Source organism: Grus americana, chromosome 2 (assembly GCF_028858705.1).
Source record: "Grus americana isolate bGruAme1 chromosome 2, bGruAme1.mat, whole genome shotgun sequence".
Lineage (NCBI taxonomy): Eukaryota > Metazoa > Chordata > Aves > Gruiformes > Gruidae > Grus > Grus americana.
The window spans coordinates 125,090,891-125,111,482 of NC_072853.1; the positions used below are offsets into that span (position 1 = coordinate 125,090,891).

The window sequence follows — 20,592 nt, forward strand, 5'->3', positions numbered from 1 at the left end:
TCTAGTTCCAACCCCTCTGCCCCTCCGCTAGACTAAGTTACGCAAAGCCCCATCCAACCTGGCCTTGAACACTTCCAGGGATGGGGCATCCACAACTGCTCTGGGCAACCTGTGCCAGTGCCTCACCACCCTCAGAGAGAAATTTTTTTTCCCTAATATCTAATCTAAATCGACCCTCTTGCAGTTTAAAGCCATTACTCCTTGTCCTATCACTCCATGCCCTTATAAACAGTCCCTCTCCAGCTTTCCTGTAGCCCCCTTTAGGTACTGGAAGGCTGCTATAAGGTTTCCCTGGAGCCTTCTCTTCTCCAGGCTCAACAACCCCAACTCTCTCAGCCTGTCCTCATAGGAGAGGTGCTCCAGCCTTCTGATCAGCTTTGTGGCCCTCCTCTGGACTCTCTCCAACAGCTCCATGTCTCTCCTGTACTGGGGCCCCCAGAGCTGGATGCAGTACTCCAGGTGGGGTCTCACAAGAGCGGAGTAGAGGGGCAGGATCACCTCCCTCGACCTGCTGGTCACACTTCTTTTGATGCAGCCCAGGACATGTTGGCTTTCTGGGCTGCAAGCGCATATTGCCAGGTTACATTGAGCTTTTCATCAACCAACACCTCCAACACCTCAGGGCTGTTCTCAATCCATTCTCCACCCAGCCCGTTTTACTCCAGGAATCCTTTTGGTCTTTTTGGTTTGAGCTCACTATGGCAATTTTATTTTGGTTAACCTTTATTTTATTTATAGTTCACAGTAATTACTTTTAACTAACATTTTAATGCAGAAAAATAAAGGAAGGGAACTTACTTTTCCCACGCCTTCATTTCATCAGTTCTCATATAATATGGACTTCCTGATATTTTCACAAAAGAAAAAGGAAAATAAAAATAGCCAGGAATGCCAAACTCTTGCTGCCTTAAGACATGGCAAAAATGGCCATCATTAATTTGATATAAAGCTCAGTCTAACTGAAAATGTTTTACTTGTTGCAGCTATTAACAAGAGACCCTGTCCTGAAAGGCACCTTGAACCCCTCTGAAACCTTGATGAACTCAGCAGTTTTCTGTGGGGGCAAAAGGAACGCACACAGTTCATTTCAAAAACAGTCTAGGATTTAAGTAATGTGTGTATTTTCAATTAATAACCCCAGTTACATTATCCTTGGGGCTAACCCTTTAGAAGATTCCAAACAGTGGCAGCCTGAATATTTATTCAGATGTTCCACGGGACAAAACCAAGGACATTCAGAATGGAATAAGAGGCTAAAATCTCACACTTGACGACTTGCCAAGGAGACAATCAGGGTACCTTCAGGAAAAAAAAAAAACCACAAACAAAAACCAAAGCAAAAAAACCCCAACCACAAAACACTAACAAAAAACCCCATCCCCAAAACAAACCCAAAACCTTGAGTAATCTGCACAAAATATGGATATAGAAGCTATTTAGAGAAAGCATCACTCATGAAAATCACAATTCATTAGGGATTTCCCATACCTGGAAAACCATTTATCTGGGAGATTGTGTCTCACCTTCCTCAAGAGTCAGCCTGAGCAGCACACAGACTTGCTGCTCTTTAGGTTTAGATATGTTTACTGTTGTTGTTTTAATTAAGTCCTTTAATTTTACCCTGGACCACAAAAAAGTCAAAACTTTTGGATTAGTTATCTCATCACCCTTAATAAGAACAAAGCAGATGGAAATAGATTTCTGAAGGAACATTCTAGATGCAAGGGGAGAGGACTAAGTCAGGACAAAAACATAAGCTTAAACTATCAGACACCAGAAGTCTGAAGTAGCTTTCTTTCAGACCACAGAGTGGGCATGAAAAATTCATGACTGAATCAAGATGGACAGGGATTATCCTTTGAATACACGCTAATGTCTTAATTGTCCAATGCACAAGGCTTTTTTTTTTTTTTTCAACTTTTCTTTTCAAAATTTTTGGGAGGAGGAAGAGAGAATTTATATCTCTTTTCCCAACTTCCCTTTCTCTTCTCCAAAACTTAATTTATGTTTTAAAAATTTTTGGGCCTAATTCTTCTTCAGCGCAAACATGTAAGAAAAGACACACAGAAAGACCAAAATCTTGAGAGACAGACTGAGTTCTTTAAAAGAAAAATGTTTCAAAGTAATAAAGCTCAAATGTTTACTTTGTGCATGAGATTTCCTTCAATCTATCTCCACCGGGATGTAGTTAGTAAGAATGGGATGTGTCCAGTATACCAACAGGGGACTAAGCCATCTGTGTATGTTTTTAAGAGAATTTTGGAATTCTGGATGAACTATAACACCATGCATGAAAATTAGAGTGGCAGATTATGAATATTTCAAAGATAATAATTTTTGTTTTGCTTGTACAGTGACACACCATGCACAGCTTTCTGTCTATAATCTGTAATTTTACATCTTGAGGTTGATTATCTTTCCTTTTGGTGAAAAACATATCTTGACTGAGAAGATACATGCATGATGGCATGTACCACTGCACCAGCAGAGACTGTGCACCTCAGAGAAATAAATGTTAACAATATAAAATTTATTGTTATTTTCATGAAATCTTTAAAAATCAGAATTTTAGACTAATAAGTTCTGATGATCGGTATGATCACAGATAGGTATAAAGCTTATTTTTTAAAAACCTCAAGAAAGGTTAAGAGAGGCCACAGTCCATTTTTGAAAGCTCCTTTACTCAGTGTTTATGAAAATCCAGAAGATACATACATAAAAGAACAACAGATTCTTGCTTGGTAAACATTCTTATTCTTTCTTTTTTCAATGCAACCTTTGACAGAGTCATTGTATTAAGTCCAAAAAGGCACAGTGCAACCTAACAGCTCCCTGCTGCAAAAGAGAATTTGATGCAACTTTGCTGGACACATGTTAAACCAAATACTGAAGATCAGAACCACACAAAAAGAAATCTTCCAGTAGCAATTTTTTTTTATTTACTCAGCTACTGTTCAGCCTATGATGACTTGTTTTCCTTTAGTTATATGACCAGTTTGACAGATTACTGTGACAAGGTTACTCTTAAATTGATAAAAGGTTTGATAGTGTCGGAACATTTGTCAGAAACATCTGACATCACGTGTAATGGACTCTGCACTTCAAGCATCAATGGTACTGCAGTCTGCTGGTTTCTGTCTAGTGCGCAATACACACCACCCAAAAACATACAGCAGAAATACAGAAAAGCAGGCAGGACTCACCAAAAAAGGCGCATACTTTATCGCACGATTCTAATTAAATGATTTCTCTTCTATAACTCACTTGGCAAAATACAATTAAATAAAAAATGTTACACGTCACTTAGAGGGTGGCCTCCTTGCTAGAATAAACCTGGAAATGGGATGGGCTATAAAAAATGTACATGACCATAAGCATTTCCAGCATTCCCTGTACTTCTGAGAGAGAAATATTGTGGGTTTAGAACATTATTCCTCAGACCTGCCAGATGTCAGACATTACAAGTGACAGTTGTACTGCTGGCAGCCTTGTCACATGCTAGAGCAGAGGAAATGGGTTCAGAATGGCTCATTTTAGGCACTGGCACCTAGCCTAGGGGAATCAGTGCCCTGGGCATAAACTAGCTTTGGTGAATACCTCCCTTAAATGCAGCTCGCCAAAAATCTTTATTTATGGATTGGAATTCAGGTTTTCACCTCGCATCTTGTAGCAAATTACACTAATACTTCTATGCAGGAAGCCCAAGAGCCAGCACCTTCTGCTGTGTTGTGAATACCTGTTCACATGAAGTCTTTAACGCATGGTGAGACCCCAGCCATGGAAGCTAAGAGGGAGCTCTACAGAAGACAACCATTTCTGAAGGACAAATGTATGTCTTGCTCATACAGCAGCATAGATATTGCTTTTTTTTTCTCCCTTGGGGGGGGAGGGGTGGGGGTGGAAAAGAGAAGGGATTTAGACCTTTATCCACCTCTACTATGTAACCACCTGCAAAGGTTCAGAAAATGTCTTGCGATATATTACTTTAAAATAATATATGTGCTGCCCCGACAAATCCTTGTATTTTCAGATGTTTAAGTTTCGCTATATTGTCTTTCCCTTTTGCTCTGATAAATACTTTTAATATTCTGAAAAAAGACAGAACAACTATCTGGTTTCTCCTTACTTCCATTCAGCCAAAGGATAGAAAAATCAGCAAAATGAATGTCAGCATTTTTTTAAAAGAGCATCTGTTCACACAGGAACTCCATGATAGCAAGACAAAGCCCTCTAATTATAGACCAGATTAAGTTTAGTGGAGTGCACTAAAAATTTTGCCACAGTGCCGAAAGGAAGCTCTCAGCTACTTGATGTGTACTGCCCATACGCAGACAAGGGGTAGGGACGCGCTCTCTGAACTTTGTGATTCAAGTGGCGCTGCTGACACCACAGCCTCACACCACGACTGCAGCGCTAAGCGCCAAAGCCGTGAGGCTCCTCTAGGAATACTTACTTCATTCCTGATGGGCTGAAAGCATTTGTCTGAATTGGGAAAGGGTCAGACTGCAAGAAGATGTATAGCAAAATAGCTTTTTGAATGTCCGCAGACTACAGTCAATTTATACCTACTGAGGATCCGGCCCTTGAACTGGGATTATCTGCGACTGTCATAAGTGGGAAGCGTCAATGAATGTAGTTTGCACAAATGTCAGACAGGTGCACTCGCAATTCAGCTTGCATGAAATATGAAAAATCACTATACTCCTGTGAACAGCGAGCCAGTTCTACCTGTAGCAGCTTTATTAGGAGAAAAATCACAGGAAAGAGCTTCAAGCTCACATAATTTTGCTAAAGTTCAGGTATCACCTCAGCAAGACTACAGTTCCCGGCCTGGCCAGCCACGTCCACATAAAGCATACTTAGGGAAGCCTTTCAGCAATTTTGGTCAAAAACAGGAAAGGCAGAATGACATAAAATTGTAACATCCCATTAAATTGTTATGTCTATTACAAGATTCTGAACAACATACATTTGGATTCAAGTCAGTAGATCAGCCCCAGACTGTTCCTTACTTTACCAAACTTCATTTATCGATCCCTATGTGAAAGACTGATTTGCGATGAAAAATATCAGACACGATTGGCTTTTGAAACAGACTGTTCTATGGGAAAAGCACTGCACTTCTGCATCATAACGAGAGTAGATTTTTATTTTTCAAGTCTCTCCATGTTCTTATTTCAACACAAATAATATGTGTTATCCTAAATTCCACCCAGGCAACCTCTGTTTGGAATCTCAAACTGGATTATTCCCCTCACACATGTCATCAATAATAATCAAGACTTTGGAAAGCCAGTCGGCTTCTCATTTCTACTCATATTACCCACTACATTCAGTTGAGTAAGTAAGGGTAACAGGGCACAACATTTTAGGAAAGGGTCCTTTTGGTGATGCATGAGGAGCAAAGAGCTCCTTTCTGCTGCCTCTCCTGTTTCAACAGGAATAAGACACAATAAAACTGATATTTATCAGTACAATATGCAAACATGACTCTCAAGATAAACAAGGAGGTTGAAGGCGCTACTTTCTACAGCATCATTTTTCAGTGGAACTGCAGTTAATTAGATGTTAATTAGATGGCTACAAGGCCACCTTCAGTGGGTTTCATACTTCTCAATCTTTGAGCCCAGCAACGTGTGACACAGCAATCAAAAGATGTGATAAATGACTGAGGTAGGAACACCCGTGTTTTGTTGTGATTCACAGATCATTATAACTATAAAATCTGTCATTAGGGAGGTTTTCTTGCCGTGCAAATTCTCTTTTTAACATACGAAAGAAACCAGATTAAAATAACCAGAAGTCAATGTGAAGGCCTTCTCCTCTCTACCCCCAAAATTCATTACCAGAAGGTTTTCAACAGGCATTAATTAGCTGTTCAAACTAAAGGAATCACGGTTAACCTTCAAGTGTAGGAGGTTTCTGATGTCTTTTTGTGGACATACATAAATGAAAACTGAAAGGCCAGCATTGACATTTTCCTACCCGAAGACACGGAGTATTTTAAGCGCACTTACGGCTGACACAGCTTGATAAGGTCCTGGTCAGTGGTGCCGGGTGGAAGGCCTCGAATGTACAGGTTGGTTTTACTCAACTGCTCTCCGCTGCTGTTGTTGCTGCTGTTGTTGCTGCTGTTTGTGCTGGGGCTGGGAGGAGCCATGGGGTGGGGAGCTGGTGCATAGGACTGCTGGAAACAAAACAAAACAAAAAGACTGTTAACGGAAAACCAAAGCATGGAGACTGGCGTGCTTCACACAGGTAAATCCAGAGCTAGTGCTTGTCCTGTCCCCCCGACCACCTCCTACAGTGCGTGCACCCACCCCGAGCCAGCAATGCCTTTCAAAAGGGGGACGAGATTTTGGGTTTAGCCATGGCTATGAACTGCGTTGGTTTACTTTATTATTTTAATCTGGAATTAAAGTAGCTAGATTATGAGCCTATTTTATCTAGATTACAAAACGAAGCTCTTAAATGATAGATACTCAGGAGCAGCTGGTATTAAAGAAAGAAGTTAAACACAATCCGCTTTAAGAATACTCTAAGACACAAATAAGAATATCTAGCCACAGGTACGAAAGCTGATGCCAGGAGCCCACTTAGTCTTTTCTAAACACGAGAAGCATCCAGTACACGCACAGTCAGGTGGCAGAAAGTTGGCTAATCTGAGAGGGGGGAAAAAATCCAAAGCAGCTTGAAAAGACTGTCATTATGGATGTCTTTCACAATAGAGAAACAGAGTTTGGAAAAGATGATCAGGCTAAGACCTCCTGCTCTCAAAACCTTACCCGCTTCTAACAACCACAAACCACACATAACAACTGAGAAATATCACTTAAAAAGGGAGGCATTCTCACAGGGAAAACAACACTCCCTCCCAACTCCCTGGTAAATGCATGCTATGAAAGAAGATACATGCATGCTATAAAAATTACCTAACCACCTCCAATCTGGGGCAACAACAGGGAATTTAAGCTGCTGCAACCATCCCTGGCTCTCTGACCATGAGTGTATTTACTCACAGCACAGAGTGCTTGTCAGGAGAACAGAGCAGTGGTTGGAAGGAGGAGGCCATGTCCTGCACTGCTGTGACCTGTGCAGAGAAGTTGAGATCTAGCGGAGAATTTGGGGAATTGGGGGATGCTGCGGGCTGAGCCTCTGGCTGAGCAGACAGGGGAAATGGAGTCAGAGCTCCAGGAACATAACTGCCAGCTGAGAGAGGGGAAATCCTGTATCTGATCAGCGTATTCTGGCTCGCAGTATGCGTGGTTACAACAGCAGGTAAATGTTGGGCCAATGCTAAGTTAACCATGATGTGCTAATGAACTAATAAAAGCAAAACATCTGCAATTTTAATTATACTAGCAATAACACTTTAGTGACTTCTAATATGCTCGTTCTGCGTTTAAGCCTTGAACAGAGAAAATATTTAAGTCTGTGAGTAATTCTGATCATGCTAATCAACTGCCCCTTTAATTTCAGTGGTCCTACTTTAGTGCTTACAATTAAGCACACACTAAATCAGAGCCTTGGTAGATGGGACATTTTTAAATTAGTAGTCCTAACTCTTTCAAACAAGTCCCTTTACTTAGAAGAACCAAAAAAAGTTGGAGAGCATAAGGCAGAGCGTCAGTGATAGGTGAAGCTCAGAGGCTTTGATGAAATACATAAAGCGCCACACTTGCAGCAATGCCTTTCCTGCTGCCTTCTCCTTCCTTCTTCCCAGTTTCTCCCATTTAAACCAAGAGAGTGGGAACACACCATCAAGTGTCAGGTCATCAGAATTACTCTGCAATCTAGCCTGCTTGTAATGTGACTCAAGTAGGACCCATTAAAAGGAAAATTCAGTTCAACAGACAGCACAATCGCCATGCTAGCAAGTAATGACATTCGCTCTCATCTACAGTAAAAGAGAAAGGGCAACGAGCTTCCTTCCCTAAGTATCTGTGTAGATACTTTTGCTGACAATCAAAAGCACTTAATGCGTGCGGATCATATTTCTCTGCACACACATTTTATCACCGGGTAATCCCCACCCACCCGAGCTTCAATGTCATTCCCAGAAATAGAGAGCTGAAGCAGCAGCCCCAAGTACCAGCACGGGGAACCGCCTCGACTGAGCCCCCATGCCGTGGGCACGTCCTGGAAATTGGCTCCGTGCCGCGGCCGTGGCGTGGCTGGGTAAAACTGCAGGCAACGGAAACCGCCAACAAATACATAGACACACGCATCTTAAAACATCCTGGCTGAAAGTCTATGTAACGTCTCTAGGCACTCAAGGGCCACGGTAGAGATAGGTGTGACTGTGTAGAGCGTATGTTTGGCTTTAGCATACCAAGAGCTCAGGGAGTATCCTGTGGTAATCTTGTACATTTTGAGCATTGATAAGGTAAAATTAAAAAAATAATAATAATTAAAAAAAGGTCAAGGTAACATTCTTACTGCTTTACTCCATACCTCCAAGTTTACCATACAGACTGAATGCATGTAAATGACGTAAAGCAAGGACAGAATTTTCTGTAAGCCAATAAAGTGCTATGTACTTTAATTATTAATTGTTATTATTATATATGTCTTAGCAGGAGGTAATGAGTAAACAGCCTATTCTCCCACCAACCTAATAAGCAAGAAAAAAAACCCTAGTGGAAATATACCTTTGAAATATAAAGAGCAATTTTCATTCTATTATAAGATCTTTATCCTCACACAGAGAAAAGCACTGGAGGCCTAATTCTAATTTAAGCTTAAGACATTTTATCCCTCTTGGCCAGCTGAAAAGGGACCTAGAAGTGAACATGAATTACATTTACACTGATTTTAAGGCCACAGCTACTAAAAAAAAAAAAAAAAAAAAAAAAAAGTTCTCTGTATACCCAGAGAATTAGGCTGTGGAATAGGTGGTGTCTCAAGCAAGAGCTGCTCAGACAACAGGCGCACCCAGATGCCCAGGTTCACAGCAGCATCCTGGGAGATGCTTTAAGGGTGGGCAGAGGCAGCCGCACTCCACTTTGGAGGATAGTGATCTTCTCAGACCAGCAAACACTGCTATACTCCAAACCCTCTTCACTAATAAATCTCAGCCACTGCAGCCCACAGTAATTTCCATGTATATCCAATACCTCAGAATACCGTCCGCAGAAAGATTACAAAATTGCCTGTGCTTGGGCTGATGACATCTTCTGGCCAGCTGCCAGACTAAAAGCTTCAGGTCAGAGGAAAGCTCTGAATTCTTGTTTCCTGAGCCGATGAGTGTATGACTGATGGCAGAAGCATGCGTTTTGCCTCCAAATGAGCAAAGGCTCTGGTTCATTAATCTCCATGTAATAACTGGAGTGAAAGAAATGAATGGCAACCTGATGATTATCCCAGGTATGGACCACTTGCTACAGATCCTGGACGATGCCTGAAGAGGGGCATTGCCTGGGGAGCCGTGTGAGCACCCGAAGGCAAGAAATTTAGGCCTTGTTCTGACGTTGGCCCCCTCCACGGCTGGGGGCAAAGTACTTAACTTCTCTGCCACAGGAGCCATGAGAAGCATCGCTTTTCAGACTGGGTCAAAACACCCTGACACCAGCTGTAGAAATCTGGGGATGACGTTTTGCCAACACAGCCAAGCACAGGACCTGCAGCACTAGGGAAAAAAGTATTAGGCAAAATCTACATGTTTTACTTCAAAAGGGAGCTGGAATTCAGAGCTGGCTTTGCTGTTAATTTTTCAAATAACCAATGTAACCAACTCATTTTTCAATTCTCATGCTTCATTATTCAATGGGGAGAGTGGGGGGAATGAACTGGTTTGTAGATCATTCCAAGCAGCTTATTAATTTAGCATGGCTGGCTAATAGGATTTGTTTTCATCTTTGAAAAATGAATGAAATTTCTCCTTTTTCATTATTTAAAAGTGAGAAATTAATGTGCTTAATTCTTATCCAGTCCAAGGAACATACCCTTGTGTTAAACCCTGCCGTTGAGCTCTCTGAAACAAAGTGTCCCATGCAAGTGCACACAGCTAAGCATGAATAATGAGATACCTTGGTCTTTCTTACTCAATAACCCAGAAATGCTGAACCAGAAGCCTCTTGGTTACTAAATGAACACCACTCCTCCCTCCAAGATCCAGCCTCCTTACACAAGAACAGTATTTATCTTCCCATGGCAACCACAGTGCTCATATATAGTTTTTCACTTGTTGCAAGTTTAGTCTAAAGCATTTTTCTTCCAAAGCAAAACACTACTTAAAAAGACAAATTTCAAATATTTTTCACATACAATTCCTTTTGGATGGGAATCACAGGCCCCAGATGCCAAGTTGTAGAGTCTGCTTTATTAGTAGCAGCTGGCTCCTTGGCAGGCTTCTGAGGCGGTCAGGCTTGTGGTTTTGGAGTGGCCTCAGAGCCTAGGATGCAGCTGGACAGCTATGCTAATGGACTAGCCAATTTGTTTGTATTCACCTTTGGCTATCCCAGATTTGTACTCTTTTATCCACTTGAAAGTAAGGTCTTGGAAAGATTCCCCATTAACACCAATACGTTGACTTTTCCTATCGCAGTGCATATTTTCTATTAAAAAAAAAAAAGAGTATGACATACAGTCCTGCATTATAAAATACACGTTATTTAAGCAATTGTGAACATACACCATCCATTTCGCTCTGAATGGAGCGTTTTCCAGCTGCTAGATTCATCTCACTTAGAGCCCAATTGCTACACAATTCCCTTAGCTCCTGATTGAGAGCATAAAATAAGGCAAAGTAAATACAAATAAATTGTGCGAGTATCAGTTTACAGCTCACACTAGCTAAACACTATTCTCTTTACACCCTACTGTACAAAGGAGTAATTTTTGAGAGCTAGAGGATTCTTACTGGCCAATTATAGTAATGATGAGAAGATACCACCAACTTATCGGCCTGTTGATGGGATTCTGGAGCTGACTGAACAGCAAATCTCATATTAAGCAAAAGACAATCATCACAGTTGAAGAGAAAACAGAGAGGTAGGGCAAACGTAATAAAAAGAATTAGATAAAAGCCACAGCAACTCTTCTGCCTTCGGTTGGCTTCCTCAGTGGGGAGCAGCACCAAAAGGTAAGCTGTATTTCTCATCCATAGCCAGGTGGAACAGAAAAGTGAATAAAAGATGAACGTTGAAACTAGCAACACAGAAACCGCATGTGTTTTAGAAAGGCTGCAGTCAATGGAGCTCAAGTCACAATTTTCTTCCTGAGTTTGTGGGGCATTCACTGGTCTTGCAGAATCCAGCCATGACTATTGTCTGGCTCCCATCTGGCCAACAAAGGCCTGGAAGACAGAGCTCCTCTTAGACGTTTTTCTACACAATCAAGTCTCCCTGGACATCTAACAGAAAACAAACAGATGTAATGGTGCATATATTTTCTAACCTCTCTGCACAGTGACAAAGCTTCCTGGACCACTTCTGTAGAAGCAACAACCCACCACTTGACAACATTTTCCATTTGTAAAGGAATGGCACGTGAAAATGCAACTAAACTCAGAAGACGAAGACAGACAATACACTTGAAAGTCTGTTCTATCACAGTCCTTTCAATCGAGAAAACCAGAACACACCTCAGGAAGATTTTGATTTCTCTGAATCGCTTCCAAGGCCTTTAAAAGTGATTTACTGGATACGGGAAGACCAGTGAGTCAGAGCTGCTGGATTACGCTCTCTGTACCGACACTACATCACTGTGCTACCCCAAGCAAGTCATTAGATTCCTTATGTATCAGTTTACCAACCTGTAACGATTCTTCCTTACCTTTTCCAGGCTTATATAATGCTCTGTGATTATTGGATGAAAGGCGCTATTGAGGACTGCAATATTACTTAAAGATGTGGAAAATATTACTAAAATTTACCTTAAACTAAAGTTATCCCTAATACTTTTGTAGATAAAAATGATTCCTGCATACAATGATTTTGCTACCCTGTATCTAAACTGAATGAATGAAATAATTTTAAAGCTTAAATAAAATGTCAATTATCTTTCTCATTTAAAATAATTCATTTTATTTGAAAACAAACTTAGAATTATTCAATCACAGTGCTATCTTGCTCATGCTTCTTGTATACATTGAACTTTTTTTTTCATTCTATTCCAAATGATATCTTTAGGTCATAGGAAAAAGGTGTCATTGTGTTTTGCTTACCCTTCCACACAGCAAAAAAAAAAAAGTTGTGAAAAATGACACTTTTGAAAATAAAAGCAAAAACCCCCTAGTCCTCCAGTAGGCACAGTAGTCATTCAACAGTCAGATTAAAATTGGGATTTGATGGGTCAATAAGATACTTTAAGATCTTTGTTTCACACACAAAGATGTTGAAATTAGTAGGCTAAATAGTCCTGGGGTTTACAGCTCCCTTGAATCCAGCACAAAGCACTAGAGCTCCATAAAGCATAAGCTCAGGCACAATCTAGCTCAATTTGCTCTATCCTAAAATACTTCTCTTCCAAATCACGACTGCTCAGCTTTTAGCATTTTATAAGCACCTACAGGTAGATACATCGGAAGCAAAGCATCCATGGGAAGAGGAGGAAGCCCTTTGTTGGGCAGTATCTGCAAAGCAGGTCTCATTTTATACAGTTTTCTGCATTAAAACCAACCAACCAAAAAAACCAACAGCAATTCACTCTTCTTGGCTATCTGAGAGTTTAGCAATCATTAGCCAGGGTGACATACACTAGAAGCCTGAAAATTTTCTCACTGATCACAGTATCTTCTATTTCAACTAAGACAGACTGAAATACATCAATCCATATATCACTCCATTTCCCACCATTACCAATAGGAAACTTCAAAAGCAAATCGGTCAGGTAGAAAGCAGCTTATTTTGAAGCATGATGAAGTGTAAATAATAAAGTGGATTAGAGCACATATCATTAGCATAGACCGATGGTCATCTCGCCTGAGGATGAACAGGCCCCAGCAAAAACCAGTCCAAGACAAGGGAACGACACAGAGATGAAGAGCATCGTTTGCGGACTGACAATGCCCTGGCCGTCACTGCCCCCCTGGGTTCTGGTCACTAAACAAGATGTAAGAGATGCCAACTTTGGCCCTTCGCCTTCTCTCGTCCCTACATGTTGTTACACCAGAGATAAAACTACTCATCCCTCATAAGCGATTTTCTGTTTATCTGCGGACTGCCTGTCACTCTGGACTAAACTATGGTAGCTTCCCTGAATTTAGGGCTTCTCACATCCAGACAGGAGGGCACAATTTAGTCCTTAGCACTGAAAAGCCAAAGACTAGGAGTAAAGAGCTATGTCACCAAATAAATATTTTCCAGAGCGGAAAATAACCTTCACAGCCTTGCCTCCTCCCATTTATTTCATGGCAGGAGTCTCCCATGACAGACCATTCCTGTGGCATTATTTATTTCTCAGCAAGGGAGAGGAAGAATTCTTTCTATAGATAAAGTATTTTGGCACTTTGGCAAACTCATAAACAACAACATATATTCTTTGACATAAATTAGTGTTATTGCTTCATTATCCAATCCATTCATATTTTATTGATGTACTGAGACTAAATGTGAACAGAATCTAGATCTTAAAAGTACTAAATCCGGGCAATCTAGACGATAAAACATTGCAATTCCCCTAATAAGAATATTTCAGAGTACACATCAAAATATGACAGCAATTATTGCCTGTGATACAACTTTGCGGTGAAAAGTTGGGGGAAAAATAAATTATTACTTGTGTTTACATTTCCATGTAGCCGATTTTTGGGCTACAACAATGTGTTGTTAGTCCATTTGAAGGTTAAGAATGAAAATGCAGATGAAAAGTCTGATACTTAACTTTCCAAACATTTGCAAAAGCAAACACATTTTTGGTTCTGAGAAACTAAATTTACTCTCTAGTATTTGTTTACATGTGGCAGACTAAAAGCATCTTGGAAACGAGATGTAGGAGGCACGTGCTTCGTCACATTGCTCTTCTGCACACAGTCCATACATACCACGGCATCAACGCTGGGCCAAGAACCTGAGTGTAACAAAAGCCCATCACATAAAACTGAACTTAAAGCACAGAACAAAAACAAAAGATCAATATCATCTCTTTCCTCTCCACTTGAGAATTCGGTAAGCAGAGATCAGAAGCAGATGTGTTTTCGTTTTCCAGAATGAAAGCCCAACCAAAAAGGTTTTTCAAAATCTAATCCAAGTTTCCTCCGTTTGCCTTTCTTCTGGAAGAACGAAGCTGGAAGTCTGCCACTGTTGACATAAGCATTGGTGGGATGGAGGAACCAGGGGAGGCAGGAACCAGGCTCCCCAGGAACGGCCCCCGTCATCTCCCCACGTTACCACAACAATCTTTTGTAGATGTGTGCAGGGAACCTCTGCCCCCTCCACCCAGTGCTATATAAAGATGAGCTGTGCCTCCCCTCCTGCGGCTAAAGGAATCCGCAGAACACAGAGTTTGGGAAAGGTCTGTCCCAAAGATAACAGCGTGACACCATCAGGATAGAATTTTGGGGCATTCCACAAGAGCCGGAGTTCATGTTTTCTTCGGGGCCCCTTGGACTACAGCAACGCGCTGCTCCCAGGCCAGGGGCCAGAGGATGCCCACAGAAGATATGAGCCATTACAAACCTCACCACATTTGTGCTTCCAGCACAAACTCCTCTAACAAGTTCATGGTAGCAAACAGCTTTTTAAAAAAATTGCCTATACAAGTCATTACAATTGATACCTAATTCCTTGCCTAGGAAGGAACCAATCTCACAAGACTGATGTCCGTAATGTCATTTAAAGGGCAGCTAGAAAGCCCTCTGACAGTAAGCTGATACAGCTGGGACAAGGATCTGACAGTAGCACTTAGGATTCAGGTGTCAGCCTGTGGGGGTAGTCGTCCAAGGCGGTGCTGGGCACCTTCATGCTTGTGACAGCCCTGAACCCTGCACCACAAAAAAGGCTGAGGGAGGCAGGGAGGCTGGGGTGGCCACGTGTGGGGCTCACCGCAGGCAGCGTGCCTGAAACCCCGTGTTAGGAACCTCTCTGTCCCATCCTAGGTGCTTCTCTACATCCTTAAAATGAGTTGTCTATGTGAAAGAGTGAGTTTTATAATGAAGTCACCATTACACATGAGCTAGGGAACTGTTTGGGTCAACCTAAAGACTGAAGTGAAGGAGTGGGTCTGCAAGCCTTAAAGGAACCTGGTGATGAGTTGCAGACCTTTGCTGGGACAAAGGCAGCTTGGAGCACCACGCTATCCCAGGAGCACACAAAACATTAGGTACCCGGGAAGGTGGGCAAGATTTACCAATGACGTATTTTGGGATTTAAGCACTTCCCTTTTCAGCTAGTATCAACTAAGTGCTTAAATTCATATGCTAAGGAAGTTGAACACAGATAAACACTCTCCACTTTGTTACTGCAGACTCTGATGTCTTAGAAAGCCTCCATTTTCTCTAGCTTTTACGTGTCAGACACAGGAGGTAGTGTGGGAAATGCTATTTAATTTTCTTTGATTTAACAAGCATCTACTATAATTTACGTTTAAATTTTCTTCCCGACATCAATCAAATCCATTTGAGACAAAAATTACTAAATAAACTAAATAATTAATGCAAAAATAGAGGACTTCTTTATTCCACTTTTGGGATTTTCAGAATTACACTCAATTTATTTACAGCCATTTCTATATTTTTCCTTAAAATTCAACTTTCTGTAAATGATATTGCTTTTGAGGATAAATTTACTCAAGCATGCTGTGAACGTGTAAAAAACCCCACCAAACCAACCCAACACTGCTGTCTTTTTGAATCTATGAAATATTTCCATATTTTTGTTTCCATTCTTATTCTTTGTATTAGGAAATCATATGTACCTTAGACCGAATTGAAGCCTGAGCGCTAAACCCTCAAGACACATCCTATGGTCACACCAAATGCAGACTGAGGCAAAGATCCAAACCGATCAGCCCACCCTCAGGGACATTTGACCACCTGTGTAACTAGATGTCACAGCAGTTCCTGCCCAGCACGCACTTTGTTGTCATGACTGGAGGTCCTGGGAATGCCTATAGGACTACAGAATGATGAAAGTCTCCTCCTAAATTTTATAATACTTAAAGTCACTGCAAGATGACAACTATATCTTAGCAGCTAGTGAGATTTTGACATCTGTTTTCACTAGAATGTAAATAAAATGACAAACTTTTTCAAAAAGTAAAAATAACTTCAGAAAGTCCACTTTGCTTCAAAATCAGTGAATCTGAACATGCATAACCTGCCCTTGTCCTGCTGATTAGATACACAAAAGACCCTAATTTCTTACACTGTAATCTAGTATGATTCAGCAAGACCTTTCCCTTCTAATTCCTACTTCTTTCTTCAATGTTTTCACCATCTCTGGGTTTTTGCACTTCTCAGAGCAGGAGGAAAAAAAGAAAAAAAAAGTCTAAATGTACTAGGGTGTAAGTTCTCAATCTCTTCCCATTTCTTCAACAACAGATTGTGCTTCTGTGCTTGTCCGAAGTTTCAAATGTCATTTGACTCATGCACTCAGAAATGTTGACTCAATTAAAATACCCATACAAAACTAACTTGCAGTTTGGTAAAAGTAACCTACCCTCTTTTATCTGATATGCTTAGAATGGCTCATAGCCAGTGCAGAAATTTAATTTCATCGTGACAACTTTCTTTTCTCAGTTCCCTAAAATCATCATTATTTTCTGCTAAATGTTGTGGGATAATGAGTCAAGTAGCTTGCACAGATTCAGCTGAAGATGTTTCACCCAAACCATTTTGGGCTTTATGCCATACGCTTTTTCCATACTGTGCATAACAATATGGAGAACCTGAACTTGTCTGCTCAAAGGTGAAGAGCCTTGCAATGTGAGGACTCAGCTGCTTCGTTATGCATCTATGTAAAATCCAACAGAACACTAATTGGGATAATGAGGTACTCCTGTTGCAAGCAATAGGAATTCAAACTAACAGGATACATATGTTAAAATTCCTGAAACAGACCAGAAAGTTTAAAAAAAAAAAAAAAAAAAGAAAAGAAAAGGAGATTCTAACACATTCATCTGTATTTACTATGTTTTTCATCCAAATTATATATTTCTTGATAAACAAGAGCTTAAATTTCCTTCTGTACTGCAACGTTGCCTCCAATCTCTTCTGTTAGCTTTCTGGCTTTTTGACCTTTTAATATTCTTCATTCACACATGATTTATTTTGTAAGTCTGCGTTTTTCTCTGGAAAGAATATGTATTTGAAGTAATTTCAAATGTTAAATCAGAATAAGTAAAATAAGAAAGAAAGTCTCCTTAATGCATTTCCTTAATAAATGTTGTATCGAGCTTTAGAATAGAAGCTTGAAGAATGTCAGCATGTAACAATAAGGTTTATATTTCAAATCAGATACATATAAATATTCTAAAAGCCTTAATACCATTTAATACCACTGTCACAGACTCATATGCACAAAATGTTGAGAAAAAAAAAAAGAATTCAAGTCTAAAATGAAAAATAACTTACATTAAAAAACCCAGAATGGGGAAGAGTGACAACTAACAACACTTCTAATAAAACAATAACTGGATTTTAACAGTAACACACTGCGTTACCAGCTGGAGCAGAAATTGGTTAGGAATACCAGGGCAATAAGGATGTTTACGGGCACGGTGGCAGCAAAAGGAAGACTAAGGAAAACATTTGCCCACTGCTGAATAGGGCAGGGAACTAGCGAAAAAAGGACACGGAACAGATGGGGGTACTTGGTGCTTTCTTTGTCTCCGTCTTCATTGGCAAGGTTTGCTGCCCAGCCTCGTGGGGGTCTCTGCCTAGTAGCAGGGCCTGGGGTGAGAGGTGCTGCCCCAGAAGAGCAGCGTTAAGTTCGAACCTACTCCAGGAAGCCAGATACAGGTTACTCAACAGCAACCGCAAGGGAGCCGGACGACATCACCATGAGGCTGCTCACTCTCATTTCTGAAAGGCTGTGGCAACTGGAGGCCATCAGGATGTTTCTGATGACCAGAAAAAGAGAGGCAAATGTTACACTGTCTTCAAAAGAGGGAGGATCTAGGGGACAAGCAGGCTGGCCCCAGCCTGGCAAAACTAAAGAGAAAAGCCTCGTGGGAGCTGTGTCTAACCACGAGGGACAAGGTGACCGAGAGCAGCCAGCATGGATGAGCAGGGGCAAATAACACTCGGCCAACTTGCTTGCCTTCTGTATTGAGTTAACCAACTCTACAGATCGGGGGAGAGGAGTGGATGTGGTTTACCTTGACTTTAGCAAGGCTTGCAGCATGGTACCATCACCAAGCTGGACGACAGGAGAGACTGCACCCTCACCGAGACTGCAGATAACACCAGGTTGGGGGGAGCTCACTGCCTAGGGAAAAGGGCTGTCTCAAAATACTAATACCAGTACATCCAATGCTATAAGAAAGAACTACTCAACACAAAACTCCTTCACCTCACGCATTATGTATGTTACAAACCCTCCAAGTTTACTTACAGAACAAATGTCTACTAAGCGATTTCTGCAGGTGCAGATACATCCTATAATTAAATTCAACCGCACACAAAGGATTTACTAAAACTGAGACATCTGAACTTTATTCCTTTGCTATGCTTTGACCTCAAGTTTAGTTCATTTGCTCAAGTCATTATTAAACAACAATGTTCCACACAGATTTCAGCAGCAGCAGTATTTACATTAATGCAATATCCTTGGGTTAAAGGAATTAGAAATGCTGAAAATCCTATTCCTCAGCTTCTTTGAAGATGTCTACGGAAACACTGTCTAAGAAAAAGCAGTACCATTTTAAAGGCAGTCTTGTTCTCAATCATTTGAAATTAAATAAACTAGCAGATCTTTAAGATCTCTAAATTACACAATTAATGCCACTGCCAGCTGCCATCAGATAATCAAAGTTCAATTTTGGCAAGATTTTAAATTTAATGCACCCCTAGTTATAACAGATAGATTTTCTACCTTCTTAAAATGGAGAAGGCAGGCTGACTCCCCCCATCATATCCAGGCACAGCTTCCAATGGGCAGTGTACTCAAACCAGGTACTCAAAGTATCTAGGCTCAATCTTAGACATAAAAGGTGACACAAAATAGATCTAAAGTGATAACTACAACTTAAGCTTCAATTTGGGGGAATTTGGCCCAAGGAAACTTGAAAAATAACTCCTTCTGTGATCTTAAAACTGCAACGGTATACTGAAAAACATCAGCAGATATACTGCAAGTCTCCCAGGTGTGTCTGAGGACAGCTACAGGACTGAATCCTACTTACAACACAGGTAACTAATCTATCACTAAATACCTCTGCAAAGGCTGACGTCTTGTCGGAAGCAGAACATATTTAATTAAGTATTTAAATGACCATGTGGTAGTGACTACTCGCACAGGATCCAAATTCAGACAGCACAGACTCATGGAGAAGTCCAACATTTCCTAACTTCTGACTCCCTGACTGTGCAACCTTAACTTCCTTTAACGTAATTAACAGACTTTCCGTAAGAAACACCACATTTCGGAAAACAAAAAGCTCACCTATCAGAGAGCTCTACATTTGGAAGTTGCTAATAACAGGTCTTTGGGAAATGGCATAAGAAATTCAAGCATAGAGTAATTATTCCCAGTACACCTTTTGCTTGGGACTTCCCAAGCAAAGGCTGCTTGTGGACCATCCATCTAACACATACTGAAGGTCTCTTCCATGATCTGGCCTATTTAGACTTTAGTGCTCAGAAACATCTTTGTGGGAATCAGTTTTAGAATTTAATTTGATATTAAAGAAAAAAATCTTTTTATTTTAAATCTGTCACCAAAATAATTTAATCGGTGCAGCTTTCGCCCCATTCTTGTTTTACAAGGAAAATTTTGAAGTGGTTCTTTTTCCACCTTCTTCCTACCGTTCAAAACATTTTATGTTAAAGTCTGTCATACTGTATCCCAGGTCTTACATGGATAACCCTCAAAAATACAAGGAGGTGGCAGCCACCCAGTCAGGGGGATTGCTATCGCATCTTTTTGCAAGTAAGTAGAAACATCGTTGACATGGTGATACACGTGCCAAAATACAGAGTCAGATTATTAAAAGTGCGAGATGTTTTTAGCACACTTTGAAAAACAAATGTCTATATTCAAAAATATTTATTCTCAGGGATTCCTTCTAACAGGAAAACAAGAAAAAGGGAACCTCAGACTAAAAATATATAGATACTTTTAACTCTACTGGTGTTAAATATCTGTGTTATCCCTCATATGCCTAATATTTTGTTTGCAATGGCTTGCCACTAAATTTCCTTTCTTGAACCCTGGGCTAATGCAGTCTTCAGGGCAAAAAGTCATTCCACGAAGGAAATAACCTGTTGTCAGGTTGTTATATATTTCGCTGAGGTCCATTTATCATTACAGTTCCCTCATCCTACCACCTCCAACAGATGAGAAGCTGCTGCAGAGGAGGAAATACACGCAGCAGCGTGGCACCCCCAGGAGGGACCCTGCCACAGCTTTCTGCTGCCATACAGAGCTGGGCTCTCCCCGTCCCTGGCTCCCCACGCTCAAGACCTCACCCTGCTCCCAACACAGCTGAAGC

At 40.8% G+C, this 20,592-nt stretch overlaps 1 protein-coding gene across 10 annotated transcripts in view; it reads right to left on the reverse strand.

The window, feature by feature from the left end:
* Positions 1-20,592, reverse strand: part of RBMS3 (RNA binding motif single stranded interacting protein 3) — a 720,759-nt gene that overhangs the window by 347,250 nt on the left and 352,917 nt on the right. For 8 of the 10 annotated variants that reach the window (XM_054815906.1, XM_054815905.1, XM_054815908.1 and 5 more), the window contains one exon: positions 6,018-6,187. In XM_054815906.1, the coding sequence (XP_054671881.1) occupies positions 6,018-6,187 (170 nt within the window). The remainder of the gene's footprint in view (positions 1-6,017; positions 6,188-20,592) is intronic. The other 2 variants (XM_054815907.1, XM_054815912.1) reach the window with 1 other exon arrangement.